Source organism: Setaria italica, chromosome VII (assembly GCF_000263155.2).
Source record: "Setaria italica strain Yugu1 chromosome VII, Setaria_italica_v2.0, whole genome shotgun sequence".
Classification (NCBI taxonomy): domain Eukaryota; kingdom Viridiplantae; phylum Streptophyta; class Magnoliopsida; order Poales; family Poaceae; genus Setaria; species Setaria italica.
The window spans coordinates 29,117,497-29,136,233 of NC_028456.1; the positions used below are offsets into that span (position 1 = coordinate 29,117,497).

At 43.8% G+C, this 18,737-nt stretch overlaps 2 protein-coding genes across 3 annotated transcripts; one reads left to right on the forward strand and one right to left on the reverse strand.

Moving 5' to 3' along the window:
* Positions 1-148: 148 nt before the first annotated feature.
* Positions 149-4,654, forward strand: LOC101779147 (putative glucose-6-phosphate 1-epimerase). 2 transcript variants are annotated; one of them, XM_004976650.3, is made up of 9 exons: positions 149-379; positions 1,451-1,525; positions 1,926-1,982; positions 2,076-2,236; positions 2,337-2,477; positions 2,954-3,056; positions 3,127-3,226; positions 3,310-3,549; positions 3,939-4,654. In XM_004976650.3, the coding sequence occupies exons 1-8, from the start codon at positions 254-256 to the stop codon at positions 3,528-3,530; spliced, it is 984 nt and encodes a 327-aa protein (XP_004976707.1). In that variant the 5' UTR covers positions 149-253; the 3' UTR covers positions 3,531-3,549; positions 3,939-4,654. The 2 variants fall into 2 exon arrangements, with proteins under 2 accessions (XP_004976707.1, XP_022684189.1); XM_022828454.1 differs by lacking the exon at positions 149-379 and having other exon boundaries at positions 1,451-1,563.
* A 6,985-nt stretch (positions 4,655-11,639) lies between these two features.
* On the reverse strand, positions 11,640-14,922 carry LOC101779548 (E3 ubiquitin-protein ligase MBR1). Its single transcript, XM_004976651.4, has 5 exons — positions 14,767-14,922; positions 12,735-13,515; positions 12,583-12,654; positions 12,278-12,424; positions 11,640-12,169 (listed from the first exon to the last, which is right to left on the reverse strand). Exons 2-5 carry the CDS (start codon positions 13,500-13,502, stop codon positions 12,035-12,037), a joined length of 1,122 nt encoding a protein of 373 aa, XP_004976708.1. The 5' UTR covers positions 13,503-13,515; positions 14,767-14,922; the 3' UTR covers positions 11,640-12,034.
* Between the last annotated feature and the right edge of the window lie 3,815 nt (positions 14,923-18,737).

The window sequence follows — 18,737 nt, forward strand, 5'->3', positions numbered from 1 at the left end:
GCACCCCCAACTAAATTATTTTGATGCAAATGCTATTTTTTAAGGATAAGACTTCCTACAACTAACCCCCCTAAAATCTCTCAAAAAATCATAAAAAGCGTGCCACTCGTCTTCGGTCTTCCTGCTGCGCGCTTATAAATACTTCTCCCACCTTTCCTCTCTCTACCAGTCCACTCTCGCTCCGACTCTCACGCTCTCTCGCCGGCCGCAGCAGTCTAGCAACTAACTTGCCGTTAAGTGAGCCGGTGAGGACATGGCCGCCGCCACGTCGTCGTCGTCTCCGCCAACGCCGCAGCCTTCGTCGTCCGTGGAGCGCACGAAGGGACCCACTGGCCTCGAGAAGATCGTGCTCCGCGAGGCGCGCGGCTGGTCCGCGGAGGTAACCAATTCAATCGCCTCCAACTTCCTTCTTTTCCAGGTCGATTTTGGGGGGCGCATTCGCGCGAATTTCATAGAGGCTTGGAGCGATCTGCGTAGAGAGTGTGCAGTTTGCCGAGGGGATTTCACTTTTTTAATCAGATGAATTAGCGGTGCCATCTTTCTAGTAGGTGGATCATTCATGAGTGTTTTTTATGGCTAATTTTTGCGACTATTCCACCGAGAAAAGCGATGTTGTGCTTTGGTCATGCATCGCTGTGACATTTATTTACAACTCGATATGTGGACTGTGAAAAGTGATGGTGAAAGATTTCAAATATTATGAGGGCAATCGCCTCTTGGAATCTAGTGGCGGACGACGCACCGACTATGCAACTTGAAAGGGAAAAGGGCCTAGGCTATGCCCTTTCGTTTTCAAGATGGATGATCCTCAGGTTGCTGGAATTTGGTCAGTACACATTTGATGGCCTGTAGGATAGAAGGTGCTAGACTTCTTGACTGCAGAGGATAGGATAGCAACTTTTTTCATGATAGGATGGAGGAACCGCGGTGAATTTGCGTTTTTAGTTCTAGCGTGTTTGGCTGCGTGGCCATAGACCATGATTAATTAAGATTAATATGATTATGTGTTATGCTTGTATTGGTGAAGTTGCCCAGCACCAAATGCATATCGTATCAAAGCTCGTAACAAAACTTTGCTATGATCTGTGGAACTAGCATCGCAGAGGAGGTAAGCCATGATGAGTAGTTGAGCCTTTAGTGCCATCCAGCTGTTTAGATAAATCTTTTGTTTTCTAAGCCTTGACACACTAATTAGTTAACTATTTTAGTTTAAGGAGGCTCCAAACTTCTGCCAGTGGGTGTCAAATGTCGTTCTAGCTGGCGTTTTCTTCTCCATCTTTTTTTTTTATCCAGGTCTGTAAGTGTAGTAGTGTACCCATGTACCAAAAGCCAAAAGGTAAATCCTTATGGGGATTTGCACGGGACCTACATGAATTATGTTGTCTTTTGTGCTAGATCAGGCTTTAAATCTAGTAGGCTGTAGCTAATCAATTATGTTGTCTTTTGCAAGGTCCATTTATACGGAGGTCAAGTAACCTCTTGGAAGAATGACCATGGAGATGAGTTACTTTTTGTCAGCAGCAAGGTGCAGAAGCATTCAAGATGTCATGGATGACCTCATTGGTTAATATCTTAATATATTAGTATACCGTAGAGGAAAAAGAACTTGCATGAGAAGCATGGGCGCTGCATCCCTATCATCCTTCTCCATACCAAATAATTTTGTCATTAATTAGATCTGATCCGAACATATTTTCACCATATTCTCATTTTATAATGAGTCCTTTTGAAATAACTACAAACTGCTGCTTCATTTTCTCATGTATTTGTGATCCTAGCCCTTTTACTCTCTAATAGTTTCTTTTTCATGAACCGATGATTAGCCCAACTAAATAGGAGACCCTAGGCGCTGTTTAAAGAAATTTGTTTGATTATTTATTTTTCTATGTGTTTCTGCACTAATAGTAGCATCTCTTCCTTTTCAGGCCATTTTCAAGCCTCCAAAAGCAATCCGTGGTGGAATACCTATTTGCTTTCCCCAAGTATGGCAAGTTCATCTTTATTTTCATAAATCCGTGCTAAAAGAAAACTGGCTGCTTGAATTTTAAAAATTGAAATGGACCATTTATATGCAGTTTGGAACACAAGGAAATCTTGAGAAACATGGATTTGCAAGGAACCGTTTCTGGGCTATTGATGATAATCCTCCACCTTTTCCAGTAAACACTGCTATAAAAACTTTCGCTGATCTCATTCTGAAGCCTTCTGAAGAAGATCTCAAGGTTTGGCCTCACAGGTTCGTGTTAGACCATCCTTTGATTCGTGTTGTTTTTCTTTTATGCAGTACATGTCTGATTCTGCTCCTCATCTATCTTTGAATAAATTATGACTTGCAGCTTTGAATTTCGATTAAGAGTTGCTCTTGCACCTGGAGGAGATTTGATTCTCACTTCTCGAATAAGAAACACCAACATTGATGGAAGAACTTTCTCATTTACATTTGCATATCATACATACTTGTCTGTATCAGACATAAGGTATGTACCCTTTTTTAATCAATTGCTTCCCCCTTTTTCTCAGATTTCCATTCAGATATTGTAAACTGAAACTTCTCCAAGAGTCTGGAACTGGAATTGTGGACCTTTCATCCATGACTTTCCAGTGATATGTGTTCAATTTACTTGTAAATGCCTTTGATAGGCTCATATGTATTATGCTTGTGGCATTTGTATTGTACCGAGCTTGGCTAATGCAAAACCTGTTTAGAAGCTGCTGGCAAACACGCTGGTTTTATACAACAGTTTTAATGCAGGCACACACCAAACTTTTAGATCACAGGCGACAGTTCCTGTACTTTAGTTCTATAGGTAAGGAGTGAGCTGAAGTTGGAGAGAATAGGCATTAACAGACATTTAATATCATATACTTCTTGTCAATTAAAGCACATATCTGTTCAAACTGTTGAGAGTTCAAATGGTTTTCGCTTGCTTACTCAAGCCACAAATATCCCCAGTGAAATACGCGTTGAAGGGCTGGAGACATTGGACTACTTTGACAACCTGAACGAGAAAGAACGATTCACAGAACAAGGAGATGCAATTGTGTTTGAAGCAGAGGTAACCAAACTAGTTCAATGTCACATGTGAAACTAGATTGCTGATTTGTAAGTATTTTTTTGTGGTGAAGGTTGACAAAATATATCTAGACGCACCATCAAAAATTGCAATCATTGATCATGAGAAGAAAAGAACATATGTTTTACGGAAAGATGGACTTCCAGATACTGGTAAGTTTATTTGTTAGTTGATTTATCAGCATTCTTTTAGCTTGTTACAATATGCATATTTTATTACCCTTTTCCCCTTGAAGTTGTATGGAACCCGTGGGATAAGAAGTCAAAAAATATGCAAGATTTGGGGGATGAAGAATACAAACACATGCTGTGCGTGGAGCCTGCAGCTGTTGAGAAACTCATTACCTTGAAGCCTGGTGAGGAGTGGAAAGGAAGGATGGAGCTCTCAGCTGTTCCTTCCAGTTACTGTAGTGGGCAACTGGATCCAGAGAAGGTTCTTCAGGGTTTAGAATTCTAACTTGCCACATCTTGTACAGGTAATGTTTCTTTTGTTTGCAGCTTTTTGGTTGCCTGGTTGGATACTTTGAATTTAGTTTCCTTCGTAATGCTTTTGCAATTTGGAGAGCTAACATACAAGTGCAATGCATTTAAAATTGAAGTTTCAGCAATTGCTTAATTCGATTTATCAATATGCTTGAAAGCCTAGTGCTTTGGAAGTGGGCGTCTGCTATGTAGTTGATAGAGCGTGATGACTAGAGAAGTAGAGATAGTCCTCAAGCCGTCAAGCGTGGTTGATACCGTAGCATAGTCATGTCAATAAGTTGCTTGGCCCAGTTATGCGATTATATCCATTTGCAAAGTCGTCCATATCTACCGTTCTTGTTTTTAACAAAGTAACATGATTTTTCATTTCTGCAATCTGCAGGGCCCCTTTAGCGTCACTTATATTACTTGGTGGCTGCTGGCATTGAAGCTGTCGACTTACTAGCCTTCGTTCGTCGCCATTTTATTCCACTTATCTTTCTTTATTAGCATAATACTAGGATCATGCCTGTGTGTTGCTATGGGCTATGAAAAAATTCTAACATGGAAAACATGGTATTGATATTAACAACATATTATTTTATGGCTCACCAAGATTTATAAGTATCAACTTTTACATAATAATATCAAAATGAGCATGGCACATAGCATTGAAAATTCTTCTGCTCCCGTAGCAATGTACGTATACTGTATACACAGACATAGTGACAACAAAGGTAAGTGACGTAACACATTGCATAGTCACTTGTGAGAGTAGCCGAAGACACAGGGTTTCAGATATTCTATTATCCTGAAAACTTATTATCCTAAAGTTTTCAGTAACTTTTTCCATTCACATTTACACAAGCTGGATGCTAATATCCATCATGGAAATTTAGGAAAAAGCATTGGCCTGCATGAATCAATGTGTGAGGAGTGTAACAAAATGTCTGTGGAACAGAATGTTTCTTTATTGCTAAGATTTTCTGAAGAAAAAAAAAAGAGCAGCTGAGGCAGTGTTTGTCTATTGTATAAAATAGCCCTATTTGCAGATGGGGAATAGTGATTAGTTGCAGTTGCAAAATCCAATATTGGTGCAATCCATACTTTTTCCTTCCACCTGTCCCCAATAACACAGCAGGGTGCAACAATTCTTTTAACAATTCATCAGACACGTTTCATATTTGCCTTCCAGGGAAACAACAATGCAAAGAGCAATAATAGGTAGGAGGATTTGAAGGATGGACACCTTGACCTCATTAGCAAAGCACATGATCTAAAGATACACATTTATTCAAGCCTCCGAAATTTACCCCCAGGAAGTCCATCTCCACTGCAACTCCAAAGGCAGTGTCCATCTGACATGCAAAGGAGACTGCATGCAAACATGCTAGTACCTGGTTCATGAGGCGGAAATAGAAATTTGCGGCAGGAGATATTCTACACCGTAGGAAGCACTACATCTTAGCATAATACTTAAACATGTGTTTTTTAGTAAAACATATAACCTTATTCAATAAAGTAGCAAAATCTTCTGTAGTCATCTTCCCCATGAGTTTGGATGTTTTAAAGAGAGCAATGTTTACATCTTTCAGCCTGTCAACCGGACGATCCCTGTCATGATCAATTGATACGAGATGGATCTGTATGTTTCCAGAAATACATATAACACATGGAAATGGACTTGCCTGAAAGCACCACCTAGTAAGAATAATGCACCGAAGTGCTCTTTCAGACAAGCCGTGTATACACTGGACAAGATACGCAGACTAATAAGCAAAGAACGCCATAAAAAACATGAAATGTACTTTCACATTATTATTTAAGTTCAGATATAGGACACCATTGCATTATAGTTTGTTTAACATCCAAATTCCGAATGTATCTTTCCCAATCCTACACCAAACATGCATAAAAATGAAAAACTTAGCTGCAGCCTGCACCAACAAATAAATGTTTTGAGGGATACCTGAAATATTGCAGAGTGCTCAGTAGCAGGGATACCTGAACAAATTGGTATCTCCATCAGCTCTTTTGAAAACACTACTACTGGGGAGCTCACTGACCATTTCATAGATGTCCCTGCCGGCGATCGCACGCAGGGCAGTGTCAACCTAGCATATTGATCCAGATTCTGTAGGGTGTCTAAGTAAAATATGCAAGCCCCTAATGAACAATATGTCAATAGCAGATACGAATTACAGAGCATAGGAAATGTCGTGGGCCAAGTCGTCAACTGACTTGCAAACCAAAAAACACTATGCCATGTCCAAGTCGAGAAAGCTAAGCTTGACTGATTTTGTAGAAGAACTACTTCACCTGTAGAACATCTTTTAAAAACACAGATAAATTTCTAACAAAAAAACCAAGCCTGTTTTAACTCTCAAACAGGGGAGCATGCTTGAACTATTGTTTTGGACTTTAAATTGTAATCTTGGTACACTTTTGAGCAGTCACATCATCTGACAACATTAAGCACTATCCTTTACCTGAATGCTTGACTTGACATTTAGCAGATAGAGTGGAGCCAAAATTTCCATGCAGGGTACGACAAAGCATTTAAAATTACCTAGCAAGAATAAGAAACAACACGGATAAAAAATTTGAATGAAAAGTGTTAAAATTTCCATACAGGGTTCACATTTGAATGAAAAAATCTGAATGTAAAGTGTAAGACACGCACGAATAATGATTATATTACCTCGCCTACGGTGTTAGAACCTCCTTGTATACAATTTTCTTTGTATACGTGCCATCTACTGCCTGTACCCTTTTCTTCTTCTGGGATCTACCTTTTTGTTCCTTGTCTTATTGATTACCCTAGCCATTCTCTTTCTTTTTAGCATTTTTCTTTTCCTTCCTTTTAGCCTCTTCCTCCTCTGCCTTACATTTGGTATCGTTTGGCCCCGTGACTTGTTGACCGTCATGGCAAAGTTGAGCCTAATAGGAAACTTCTTACTCTCAAACTGGAATGGGAACATCTCATCATCTGAGGGGCACAACGGTATTCAAGGAAGGAAAACCCTCTTCCCGGCATGCTGTCCCAGCACAATTTCAGCATTGATCGAATTTCTTTGGAAGCCTCGAACCACCAACCTTGTACCACTGCAGAGTCCATTCGCAAGATCGATATTCCTAAGCAATATGACCGAACAGCTGATCTTGAGCTTTAGCAAATTTGGAGGTAGCCCGTTGGGAGTCAATGTGTTAAGGAACTCCGAAGGATAGTAGTTATGCAGATCATCAATCGCGGAGTTGAAACTATGATACACCATCTTCCTACCCAATCATTACGTGTGGATAAAATCGCTCTAGAGGTGATGTAGTCTTTGTTGTCATGTTTGCATTGAGGTTTGGAAAGATGCATTCAATCAATCTGTCAAGATCTTTCTCAGAATCCCCATAATACGGGACACATATATTGTTAGGAAGACGTACATCACCATCTCCGTTAACCCAATGAGCAGCAGATAATCCGCAAACCACGGGTCACTCTGCGCCCTCATGTTGCCACGAGCTTAAGGTGGCACATGGATTCCCAAAGATACGACCTCCATAGAGAAGCATCGACTATCTGAGCCCTAGATCCTTTCCGCAAAACAGGGAGGACCTGTCTAAAATCCCCACCAAAGAAAACAGTCTTCCCACCAAACGGCAGCTCCGATCAACCCTTTATATCACATAGGCTATTGTCTAGGGCTTCCACAGCTTGCCTCTTTGTCATAGACGCCTCATCCCAAATGATGAAAGACGCTTGCTATAGCAGTTTGGCAGTACCACTCTGTTTCGTGAAGCTACAACAACCGCCGTCCTCAAGAGTAAGGGTTATCTTGAAACGTGAGTGAGCCGTCCTCCTACCAGGCATTATAGATGCTGCAACACCAGATGTAGCGGTAGCAACGGCAAGCTTGTTCTGACTGCACAGGGTTCCGAGAAGTGCCATGTACAAAAATGTCTTTCCTGTGCTGCCATTTTTGGTGTCGACTTTGGACATTATCTCATCGTAGGCAGCCCTCTGCTCCTTGTTTAGGGAATCATATAGTCCCACGATCTTCCATGTTCAGATCGATGCTTGCTTCTTCAAATATCTCATGAGGAATACCGCTAGCGTCGTCATATGTGTCATCAATTTCAGGAAGAGGAAACGACCTTGTGTCCTTCCCCATAGACTGCAACATGTTTCTAATATCAATTAAAACCATCTGTTGCACCAGGCTCAGGTATGGATTGTTGCGCCGGTAATCTTCTGACATTGCATCAAGGTGCTTCGTCCACAAACCAGACACATCACTCGGCTCGCAGAATACCAATATTGTTGCGAATAGCCTACGCAATGAGGATGGCATTTGGAACAAACTATTTTCAGTAAGGCACTCATTAAGTGTATTGTCTTCTTCGATTAGACCTCGCCTCTCCGCAACTTCACGGAACTCAGCCGGATGAGCTAAGATGAGTCTCCCGACCTAGTATACAACGTTTTTTCTTGGTTTCCAAAATTTACCATTAGACTCCCAAGTATAATGCTCCAGAAAGTCATGGTACAAGATTTCGCGAGCTTCCTCATGAACCCTTTTGTAGGCAAAGTACGCTGTCAACATTGACTCGTTGGCACCTGGACGCTTGACAAGTCGTTCGATCTTGTCCTGTTTATAATATGTAACCATATGCATGTCTGGAAGATGAGTACATTCAGATCGAGTAATGACCTTTCTTTTTTTATTTATCAAGAAGATTCCATTTACAGAAACATCAAACAAGGTAAGAGCAAAAGTGGGAACTTGGAAGAGGCTTGACCACTTCCTTTTAAATTACCTGTTCTTTTTCCATTTAGAGAAACATCAAACAAGGTAAGAGCAAAAGTGGGAACTCGGAAGAGGCTTGACCACTTCCTTTTAAATTACCTGCTCTTTTCTCTGTTGATCATTTTTTTGTTACTGTACCTAAAGGTGGTAATGAACTTGTTTGGGAGATTGCAGTTGTTCTTGTATATATATTATTTGCATTTTCCCTTCAAAGTTATTGCAAAATCTGATTGAAACATGCATGAATTTCAGTGCATTGTTTATTTTGCTAAGTTCATGCAAGTATTATTGTTAGTGATCACACATACTGCTCTTTTATTCTTGCTGCTAATTTATTCTGTCCAGTTTGGTCCTATATATTTCTCTTCCTTGACATTCCATATTTCATGTTTTCTTCCAGCAATCACTACCTCCTCGTATGGAATGTATTGCAATGGTGCACACAATTGACGAAGGGCTTTGATTCTGATCCTTGCCATGGAAGTGTTTAGAAGTGTAGGGAATTCCAGTGGATAGATTGTATGGATCTGGTTTGACATTGAGGCAATAGTGAATCTTGTCGGTGAGTAGATAAAGTAAATCAATACCGTGAGCTTTGGTGATCAGGACCTTGTATGCGCTGAAGGCTGTTTTGCAGTTCTATTCCAGTCTTGTAGCATGCTTTGGCACCTTTATGTCGTTTCAGGGTACTACACAATTTTCTGGAAGCTGTAAATTTTGTTTGCTATCTTAGGGGAACACCTACTTCCTCGGTAGCTAGACTCCTAGACCCAAGCTACATTCTTCATTGACCATGTGAAATAGTCCATGACAAGTTTATCTATGCTCTTGTGCTTAATTTTGTCGCCGTGGTTGGCATTGTCATTCTAATGCATTTTCAGTCTGCTGCTAGTAACTTTTGACGCTAAAGAATAAAGAGTTAGATTTATATGCAAGCTACAATGATCCAAAACGGATAGTAGCAGGCATCTTTGACTTGACGAATAGGCCTTGTGTATAATTGGAGATGGATCCCGTTGTTGCTTCACTGGCTTGCGTATCTGGTCATTGACGTTGCAGCATACAAGTGTTACGTGTAGCATGTAAAATAGACGCTTTCGTGCTTTGGAAGTATTTTTTATGACCATTATAGTGAATTTCTTCTAACCCCTCTAGAGTTTTTTTTTGGGTAAATATCGACAGCGGACATTATTTGGAGCTATATGTTGCACCTTTTTCCATGATGTGACAACGCACATAGCTGTCTGCAGTCGACGGGGGACAGAAATATAAGAGTTGTTTGACGTGTATGATGCAGGAAAATTGTGGGCCGTTGAGACTGTAAGCTTTTTTTTAAATACGCAGGAGAGCTACGTATCATTCTTATTAAGAAGATAAATGGAAGCACAAAAGTTTAACAACGCGGGCTAACCAGGCGCACGCACACGGAAGATGATCACATATGTCAATTACATGTTCGATCTAAACACCCTTAGGCAACAGAGTTAAGAAGGTTAGAATGGGGCGGTCGCCGTACACCCCGGCCAACCTATGTCTGCTAGGGACTTTGCCCCGGCCGAGCACCACACCCTTGCTTCCGATGAAATTTCCTCTGTGAGCTGTTGCGGTGTGTTGGGCGATCCTTTGCTGAAAACCCTATTGTTACGTTCCCTCCAAATCATCCAGGAGACAAGCATAAGGGTGCAATCCATACCCTTCTTCCTGCTGCTATTAAGCCCTACGCGTTTCAACAGCCACCAGTCCATCAGAGCAGTATTTGCTGCCGGGGGGTCTGAGGAACGCCTATCACCTGACCAACAACAAGCCAAACCTGTTGTGCATAACTGCATTGAGCAAGAAGGTGCTCAACCGTTTCCGATTGTTGGCTGTAGAGTGTGCAAACATTATCGTTCTGGAGGTCACGCTGCTTACGACGAGCTGCCGTCCAGATCTTCTCCCGGAGGGACACTGTAAGCTTATTGGTTGAGTGGAAAATTAGATTGAACGATTGGGTGTCATGCTTGTGCTCAACTTTTCTTGTTTTGCATTTTCTGAACACTAGGCCTATGGAATCGGGTGATGCAAAGGTTAGGACAGTTTTGGTATCAAATAAACACATTCATGCCAACGCTAACATGCGCAATCTTTGGACACGTACGTATACATACGCACAGAAGAGCCGAAGCGAAACATTGGGCCCTGTCCACATCTAGTATTACATCCAGAATGCTACAGGGTTTGGTAACGGGTCGAAACATTCATGGGCGATCTGGTACGACATGGATCCATAAGCCCGATGCTTTGCGGTCCGCAGGTCTCCCTCCTTGCCGTACTTGACCACGAAAGAGGTCATGTTGAGCACACGGTTGGCGTGGTGATCTTCGGTCTTCCGGCACTCGACCAGGCAGAACCTACCGTCGCCCATGTACACCAGCGTAGCGCCCACATGTGTACTCGATTCCACGTCGAACATACTCGATTCCACGTCGAACAACAAGTCCTTGCCGAACTTCCAGGCGGGCATGGTCTCGCACCCTGCAGCAGGCGGGATGTCGCACCAGCAGAGGTGCCCGACACCTTCCTTGTAGAGGCAGAGCCCGACCCAGGCGTCCAGCTCGCAGTCGTAGTCGGCTCGACCCTTGAACGGCAGGAGCCACTCCCCCGGGTAGGTCCAGTCGAGGCTCTCCGTGTCGAAGGTGAATGTGCTGTTCCGCTCGCCCCGGATGGAGAACATCTTGTTGGGATTGGGCTTCCAGCCCTTGACGGACATGAAGATGGTGCGCCCGTCGGGGTGCAATGCGTAGCCGCTGACGAGGCTGGACGCGAACGGCGCGAGCGGTTCGACGCTAGTCCATGACCACGGCTTCTTGGTCTCGGCCGGTGGCGGCTGGGGGCCGCCGAGCACGTCCAGGTAGGGGAAAACAAGCGCCACGAGCCTGTCGCCAACGGAGGCGTACACGGGCCTGTAGTTCCTGATGGACTTGCGGCTCTGCGGAGACGGGCATACTGTAACTCCAAGGGTCTCGGTGTCTAACACGGGGATGCCCGGGATGGACTCGGAGGGGCACATCGCGAAGATCTTGCTGCCGTGAGCCGCGAAGGACCACGAGTACCCGTGCTGCGCCTCGATGCGGACGAGAGGGGGCTCACGACAGTAGAAATCAGTTTTTTTTTCAAAAGTAAACAGAAATAAAAATAAACATCTAGAAATCCACTTCTGAACCATCACAACGCCCTGAAGCAAAATTCATCTATTTTTTTCAAATGTCAATATTCAATAATATTCAAATTCAAAATTATTTGTCATACATGATGTCAAAATATGATGCTCAATCCTCACACATGCTCAACCAATAAATTTCAGCCATCGAAAATCCTTTGTTTCGCTAAAAAAAGAAGTCAGGCATTCTTAATTATTATGAACCGCCCCTTCAAAAAGAATTAAGGATGAGGATGTGTGTATTTACAACACAGACAAAGAACATGAATTGAGCGGTAACAACTTCAGTCTTCCACAGTAGGAGAAATTGAAATTTCTCACTTATATAGTAATTCCTTGTTTCCCTTTCCTTGCCCTCGCTGCAGGTTCTAAGCTGAAGTAACAGAAGCCTGAAGCTCCAAACAAATGACGGAATTGATCTGAGAAGAAGCAGAGAAAAGAATACAGACTGTCTAGACATGGGCAATCTATACACTTCCTTTCTGGGGAAACAATTTGCTAGTTGGTATTCAGAGCAACTGATTTGCAGATGGGGCACCAGTTCTTCTGCCGGAGCCAGTGCTGTATGCAGGACATATGGTAGTAGTGTTTGCACGCCATCTTGCCCACCACCTCACCGGCTAAATACTCCTCCTGAAAGAAAAAAAAAATATGCAACAAAAATATTTAGCATGATGCAGCAGGTCTTTATATAGGATCCCGTTACAGAATAATTTGATACAATTATACAATGGAACTTGCCTGGCAAACGCTACACTTTCTGTCACAATCTTCATGAGAACCTGAAGCTGTGGGCATGTAGATGCTCCTGTTCAGGCACTTCGCCAACGCATCATCTGAAAGGCCAGTGTTTACAGTACCAATTCGCTCCCCCAAGGCAAGCAATTCCTGTAATGCAAAGTGTCGCAAATGTTTTAACGTCTGAAGAAGCAAAGCATGCAAGCAAAAGATGCCGCAGATTGAAGTGAGGGAAGAGAAGAGGAAGTAATAATAACAAAAAAAAACCCAGCTAATCAAAGAATAGGGGATTCGAGATTCAGACATACTTCATAAGACATGCCGTCGATATCCATCCTCATTCCTCTATGCCGATCATTGAATATGAAGTAGTTCTCAAGCTGCAAGACACAACATAGTTATATGATTTTCATTCTCTATATAATTGCTCCAAGATATCAGCATGATCATTGTAGCTTACCTCTTCACTTACTCCCATATCAAAGCGCCAGTATCCATTTGAATCCTCCACGCTGTCCTCCAGAGATGAAACTCCTCCCTGATGACCGCTTCTGTATCTTGCCATGAACCCGGAAAGAAACCCTTCAGAAGGCACATGGTCTCTTGTTACCTGCTCAACTAGCAGCAAGTCGTCGTCACTCCTCTCTGAATTCCTCCTAGCATCTGCAGTGCCATTTCTGTGCGCATGGTCAGCTCCTGCATTTGCTCCTTCATCTGCTTTCCTTATCCTTGAAGCTGCCCGATGCGACGGCCTTGAGATCGACCGGCTACTGCTCGGGGAACTAGCACTTAATCCATTCGGCGACGGTGGGCTGTTCTCCCTGTTCAACGATCGCTTCCTTGATGCATTGACCCTCTCCTTAAGCCGAGCGAGTAGATCACGCCCGGGAGTTTCTCTTGACCTGTTGCCGGTTTCACTACAGGAGCCTCCAGCATCCCTGCTGATGCTGTCTGAAGCACTGCTTTCCTGTGGCTGTGGAGGCTTTCTGTTGGGCTTCCTCAAAACTTGTGATCTCCCAGGGGTAGCCGGTGTCGATTCATTGGGCACCGCTGCCCTGTGCACCTCCTTGCCTTTGGCTTTGTCAACTGAATGCCGACCGCTGCAACCGTGGCGCGAGCAGCAATTCTTAGCCTTGGGGCGCGAACCGTCCTCTCTGAAGAGAAGAATTGATCCTCCCTTGGTGAAGAGGAGGCCGCCGACTGTTCGTCTTCCCATGTGCTCATCCATATCAGATAATCACCTGAAATTGGCAATGGTTGGAAGAAGTCAGATACTCGGACATGACCGAACTGATGAAGTGAATCGTTAACTGGTCAACTGTGGTGACAGCTAATGCGTTGGATTTTGAACATACTCCATTACCGACTCAGTGGTCCTACCAGGCCAGATTAAATATATTACTACGCAATATAATTTTGTGTAAAAGAACATTTAAATTGGTATAGTCATGCATATAAGAAGTAAAAGTAATTACCATTCACCACGGCCCAACGGCCCATGTGATGGCAGGATGACTAAACTGGATTCAGCATATCCGTAGGCATGATTCTAATCATTCACTCAGGTGGTGATTCATACAATTTTACCTCTTAATTAGTCTAGTTATGTATGCGTTCCTGCTCGCAGTACAACCAAAAGCCTCTTTTCCTGTCGACCAAACGAGGTCGCTGTAGCAACCCTTTTTTTTTTCCCCTCTCGGCCTGAAATGATTTCCTGTCCTGAAAGGTCAATTTGCCCATGCCTACTCTAGCACGGCACAGCACAGTACTGTATCAAAAACCGAAAGGTGTACTGATTTTGCTTTTACGGGAATCGGGTAGAATAGGAGGCACTCTAGACGGTTGACGCATACGGATTCCATGGGACGGTTCATATCTTATCGCATAAGAAAATATTATCTCCGTCTTCTTGTATGTAACTGAAAAAAATAAAAGATGGGGAAGAAAGTTGCTGGTTTCAGACAGTCTGAAGCAACCGGAACATGCAGCGGGAAACGCAACCTTTCCGTCTTTCAGAGGAAAACATTGACTTTCTTTTTAACCCAAAAAAAGAACAGGGGAAGTTTGATTGGAAATAAGAAGAATTTGGATTGGAGAGACCGAGAATTCAGAACTTTAAAGGATAATCGAAGTATCGAACCTTCGAAGTCCCGATAACTAAAATCAAGTCAGCGATCGATGACCACGAGAAACTTTCAGCCTATCTAAACTTGCAGCGGTGTAACTCGACGAGAACCCGACGAGAAAAGGGCGAAAAGACCATGCAACCACCTTTCTCTGCCACCCTGAATTCCTTCTTGATCAGGAAGGAATACATACCTCTGTCACCCTGAATTCGAAGAGGCGACAGTTCATACCGGGACACGAACAACGAAAGAACACCAATCCAAACGCGAAAAGGAATAAGAAAAACAAACGACTGGGCCAAACACAGCATCTGAAGAACACGAGGATCAAGGAGGAGGAGGAGAAGAGCAGCGGCCATGACCAACCTTCCTTTCGAAGCCTCTCCTTCCACCCGGGCGATTCTCCTCCAATGGAACAGGCCTGGACAGCGACCGGATCAACCCGGGCACGGAATCGAGGGGAGAAAGAGAACTAGATGGGGGATAAGAAGAGGTCAGAACACGAGTGATGGAGTTGTTATATATGCATGGCCAAGAAGCCACAGAGGGAGGGAGGGAGGGGCGGAAGCTTGAACAGAAAAGGAACGGCGAGGGAGACGAGGCCGGCGTGGCGGGCAGGAGGGGACGGCGGCGGGGCCCGCAAGGAAGGTCGGATCAGAGCCGTCGGATGGCGTGCGTGGCGTAGGATCGGACGGGGGCGAGGGAGAGATGGCCGGCGCGGGGCCCGCTCAAACGGAGGCCCCCCACCACCGAATTTCCTGCCCGATAATGTGCCGCCCGTACATGCGTGTAGTCGAGCGAGTGGACCCGCGGCCGCGGGGGGCTGCCAGGTGGGGGCGTGGGGCCATACTGTTGCCTGCGCATTTCTTTTTCCTTCTTTTTTTGGGAGACATTTTTTGTCTGCTTTTCGTGAAGCAGTGTCAGTGTTTTCTGGTCTTTTTGGTGCACAAATAAATATATTGCACCGTGTCTTTTTTTTTTACTAATCTAAAAATGTCGTTTTTCTATTTAAATCGACTTTCTGCCTCGACTAGGTATTTAGGTAACAAGGAGGTTGATTACATACAGCGCATCAAAACCAACAATCTTTAAGGAGTTTTGTAGGAGGGATAGCAGTCTAGAGCTATCGAGATTTTTTTTCTTAAAAAAAAAAGAAGCACCAGTAACTAGTGCAGGAAAAGGTGTTTTTTGGGTGCCCTTTTCAGGAAAAAAAATCTCAGATGAATTTTGTTGTACGAAGCGACATAAAAACGTGCAACGTGGAAGATATGTGTATGTTCAAATTTGGTTGGCATTGCCGTGGTGTAAAGTGAAATATTGTTGAGCTAGTACAAGCTTTTTTTCCCCCAAGTGTGATCACTGATCTGGGTGATTGCTTAGTTTTAGGACGACCAGCAGTCCATCCAGTCGAGCTGCTGTTGGAGTACCAACTTGGATGAGGCTGTAAAGCGTGCAAAGTGTATGATGCATGAAATCGGTACTTTAGATTGCCAATTTGTACACCGGTACCTCGCTTTTGCACTCATTTCCCTCCTCGTGTGTCTCCCTGCTGCTCCTGCTAAAACCATGTGATTTGTGTTAAAATAAGAGAGGAGTGGTTTACTGGGTCCATGCATATAATGAGCTTTGGCCAGTGATGTTTCTTTTTTATGGATCGAAACAAGGATCGGAAAGAGGGTAATGAGCTTTGGCCAAATTTCTAGCCCCTGGGTCCATGCATGCATATAATTAGCTCATAGTTTAGTATTTGTCCACAGGAATCATATCATTGTAGCCGTGTTTATATTAGGATCATAACCGAGCTTTCTTTTGGATATGCACACTGGTAGGAATTGACTCCAAAGTTCCTGAGAACTTATCTGCAGAACAATTTTCTAGGGGCTGGGGTAGGATCTTCCTGGAAATGATGGATAACATTTTTGTAGCTGACATCCCGTCGTTTCTGCGAGACGACAGTCTATCCCTAGAATTGTTCAGAAAAGAGAGCGGGGAAAAGTAGGCTTCTTTTTTATGTCCTGTAGTTCGTGGTTCACGACTTGCTCTGACTTATACGGCACAAATTCCCCAGGAAATCACTTTCGTAGAGTGACCAGAGCTGGCTTGTTGTGTAGACGATTCCATCAGGTACAAAAACAATGCATACCTCCATGACTCTGTGTTTTTTTTTTCCGTCTGTCCAAATTCTTTTATGGCTACGAGAGGTAGGGACGGTTGGATCTTAGTCTGGATTAAAATTTATGTCACATCGAATATTCGGAGGCTAATTAGGAGAACTAAACATAAACTAATTATAAAACTAATTACACAGATGAAGGCTAATTCCCGAGATGAATCTATTAAGCCTAATTAATCTATCATTAACACATGTTTACTGTAGCATCACGGTGTCAAATCATGAACTAATTAGGCTTAATAGATTCGTCTCGCAAATTAGTCTCCATTTGTGCAATTGATTTTGTAATTAGTCTATATTTAATACTTCTAATTAGTATCTAAACATTCGATGTGACAAAAATTTTAGGAGCTCCGCCTTAAACATTCGATGTGACAAAAATTTTAGGAGCTCCGCCTTACTCGTATTGCCCAAAAATAGACGAGTTCAATGCATAAATCATAGTATTAAACTAGTACATCTTTAAAAAAAATCATAATAGCAAAGAGCTGGTCAACACACACATATTTCAGCAGATGCAGTGCGCAGGTACACGCACGGCGGCGCAAAACGGTCCTCCACTTTTATCTTTTTTGTTTGGTGCAAGTTACTTAAAGGCAAAATGAACCGTGCCACTAGCAGTAGCAGCAGTAGCCGCACGCGATGATGACGGAGCCGGCCGGCCGGCAGGCCAAAAGGAACCGGCGGTTGACGTACTGGAGTCGCTGGCCGCTGCCCTAATTTAACGTACTCATGCTTGCTTTTGAAATGAACCCTTGCTGATCATTTGCCTTTCCGGCATCCGGTTGACACGCCAGAAGCTCACAAATGGCACAAGAATCCGGGCCAAAATATTGCGTATGGATGGAAGAAAAACACGCGGAGGTAAACGATGTGCAATAGAGGCCGTTGAATTAGTAACTTAATGTGGCTGACGGCCTGTGGCAGTTTTGTTTGGTATCCATCGTTGGCTCTCAAACAATCCCAAGAGCAGCTCCGTCAAAACGACCTCTTGTCGTCTCCGTTCGCCGAGTTCGGCAGCGGATGCTGATTGACATCGGCGTGTACCGTGTGCACGCACATGATCCAAAGCGAGCAGGCTGCAACGGAAAACTGCCGGTCCTGTTCTGTTCTTCCCTGCAACTGCCACGAGTCCACGACACATTTATCTACGAAACTGCCAACTGGCTTTGACCAGTTCTTCTCCACACTCTTGCAGTTCTTCATTTCTGGTAAACTAGTACCAACTACGTCGAGCTTGGCTATATTTTATCTCCTCGGCGTTGATACTCCAAGTTTTGGAGATTTCACTCGCACTCCTTCGACCATGTGCATCATAGCAGCCATGACTCTGAAGGCTTAGGCCTCACTTTCCTGCATCCCCTTTGCGTCGTCAGCATGATTACAGGGGGAATCAAACGAGCAAGCAAGAGAGCCACGCAATCATACAACTCGTCGGAGCCTTTTCTTTTTTTTCCCTCATGCAGAAGACTGCAGACAGAGCCGCACACATCGGGAACCCTTTGTCTTTGCTTTCCTCTGCATCCTCATGGCCGCCTCCGGTCTTCTGACCGCCTCCTGCTTACTATATTCCCGTCGTGCCGTATCAGCATCATGCATCCGTGATTCTATTAAATCCTTTGCCATCATGAATATAAACTGGCCGTCCATGGTTTTTGTTATGTTTCCTTGAGAGAGATGGCAGCTGAAAATTGCTTTTTTTTTCATGCAGTAAACGTGGGTCCGTGGCCTACTAAACTGCGTGCTCATCCCTCTGCAAATCGCATTATGCAGCAATCAGGCGAGCAGTTTGTTTTGGAGCAGGTTTGGTTGATGCTTAATTTGTTCTCTGAATACAGGTGCCTTTCAGAGAGTGTTATTGGTGTGATAATTCAGCACGGCACCGAGGGACACGAATCCTGCCGATGACCGTCGCCGAAGTCGCTGTGTGATGTGTCCTTGCTGAGCTCTCTGATCAGCGCTTGGTCTCCTCCACAAACAAATCATTCTTCCAAGTGCTGGATGGATGGGCCATGGGTGGATTGGATAGGACGGCCTTTCAGTTGCCCGCATGGTCTTCTCACTAGTCGCTTTCTTTCACAGAAAGCGAAGGCATAAGACTGCGATGTTATCTCTGGCCTTGTTTAGCGTTTGAACAGAGGAGATATCAAGATGTTCTTCCTAT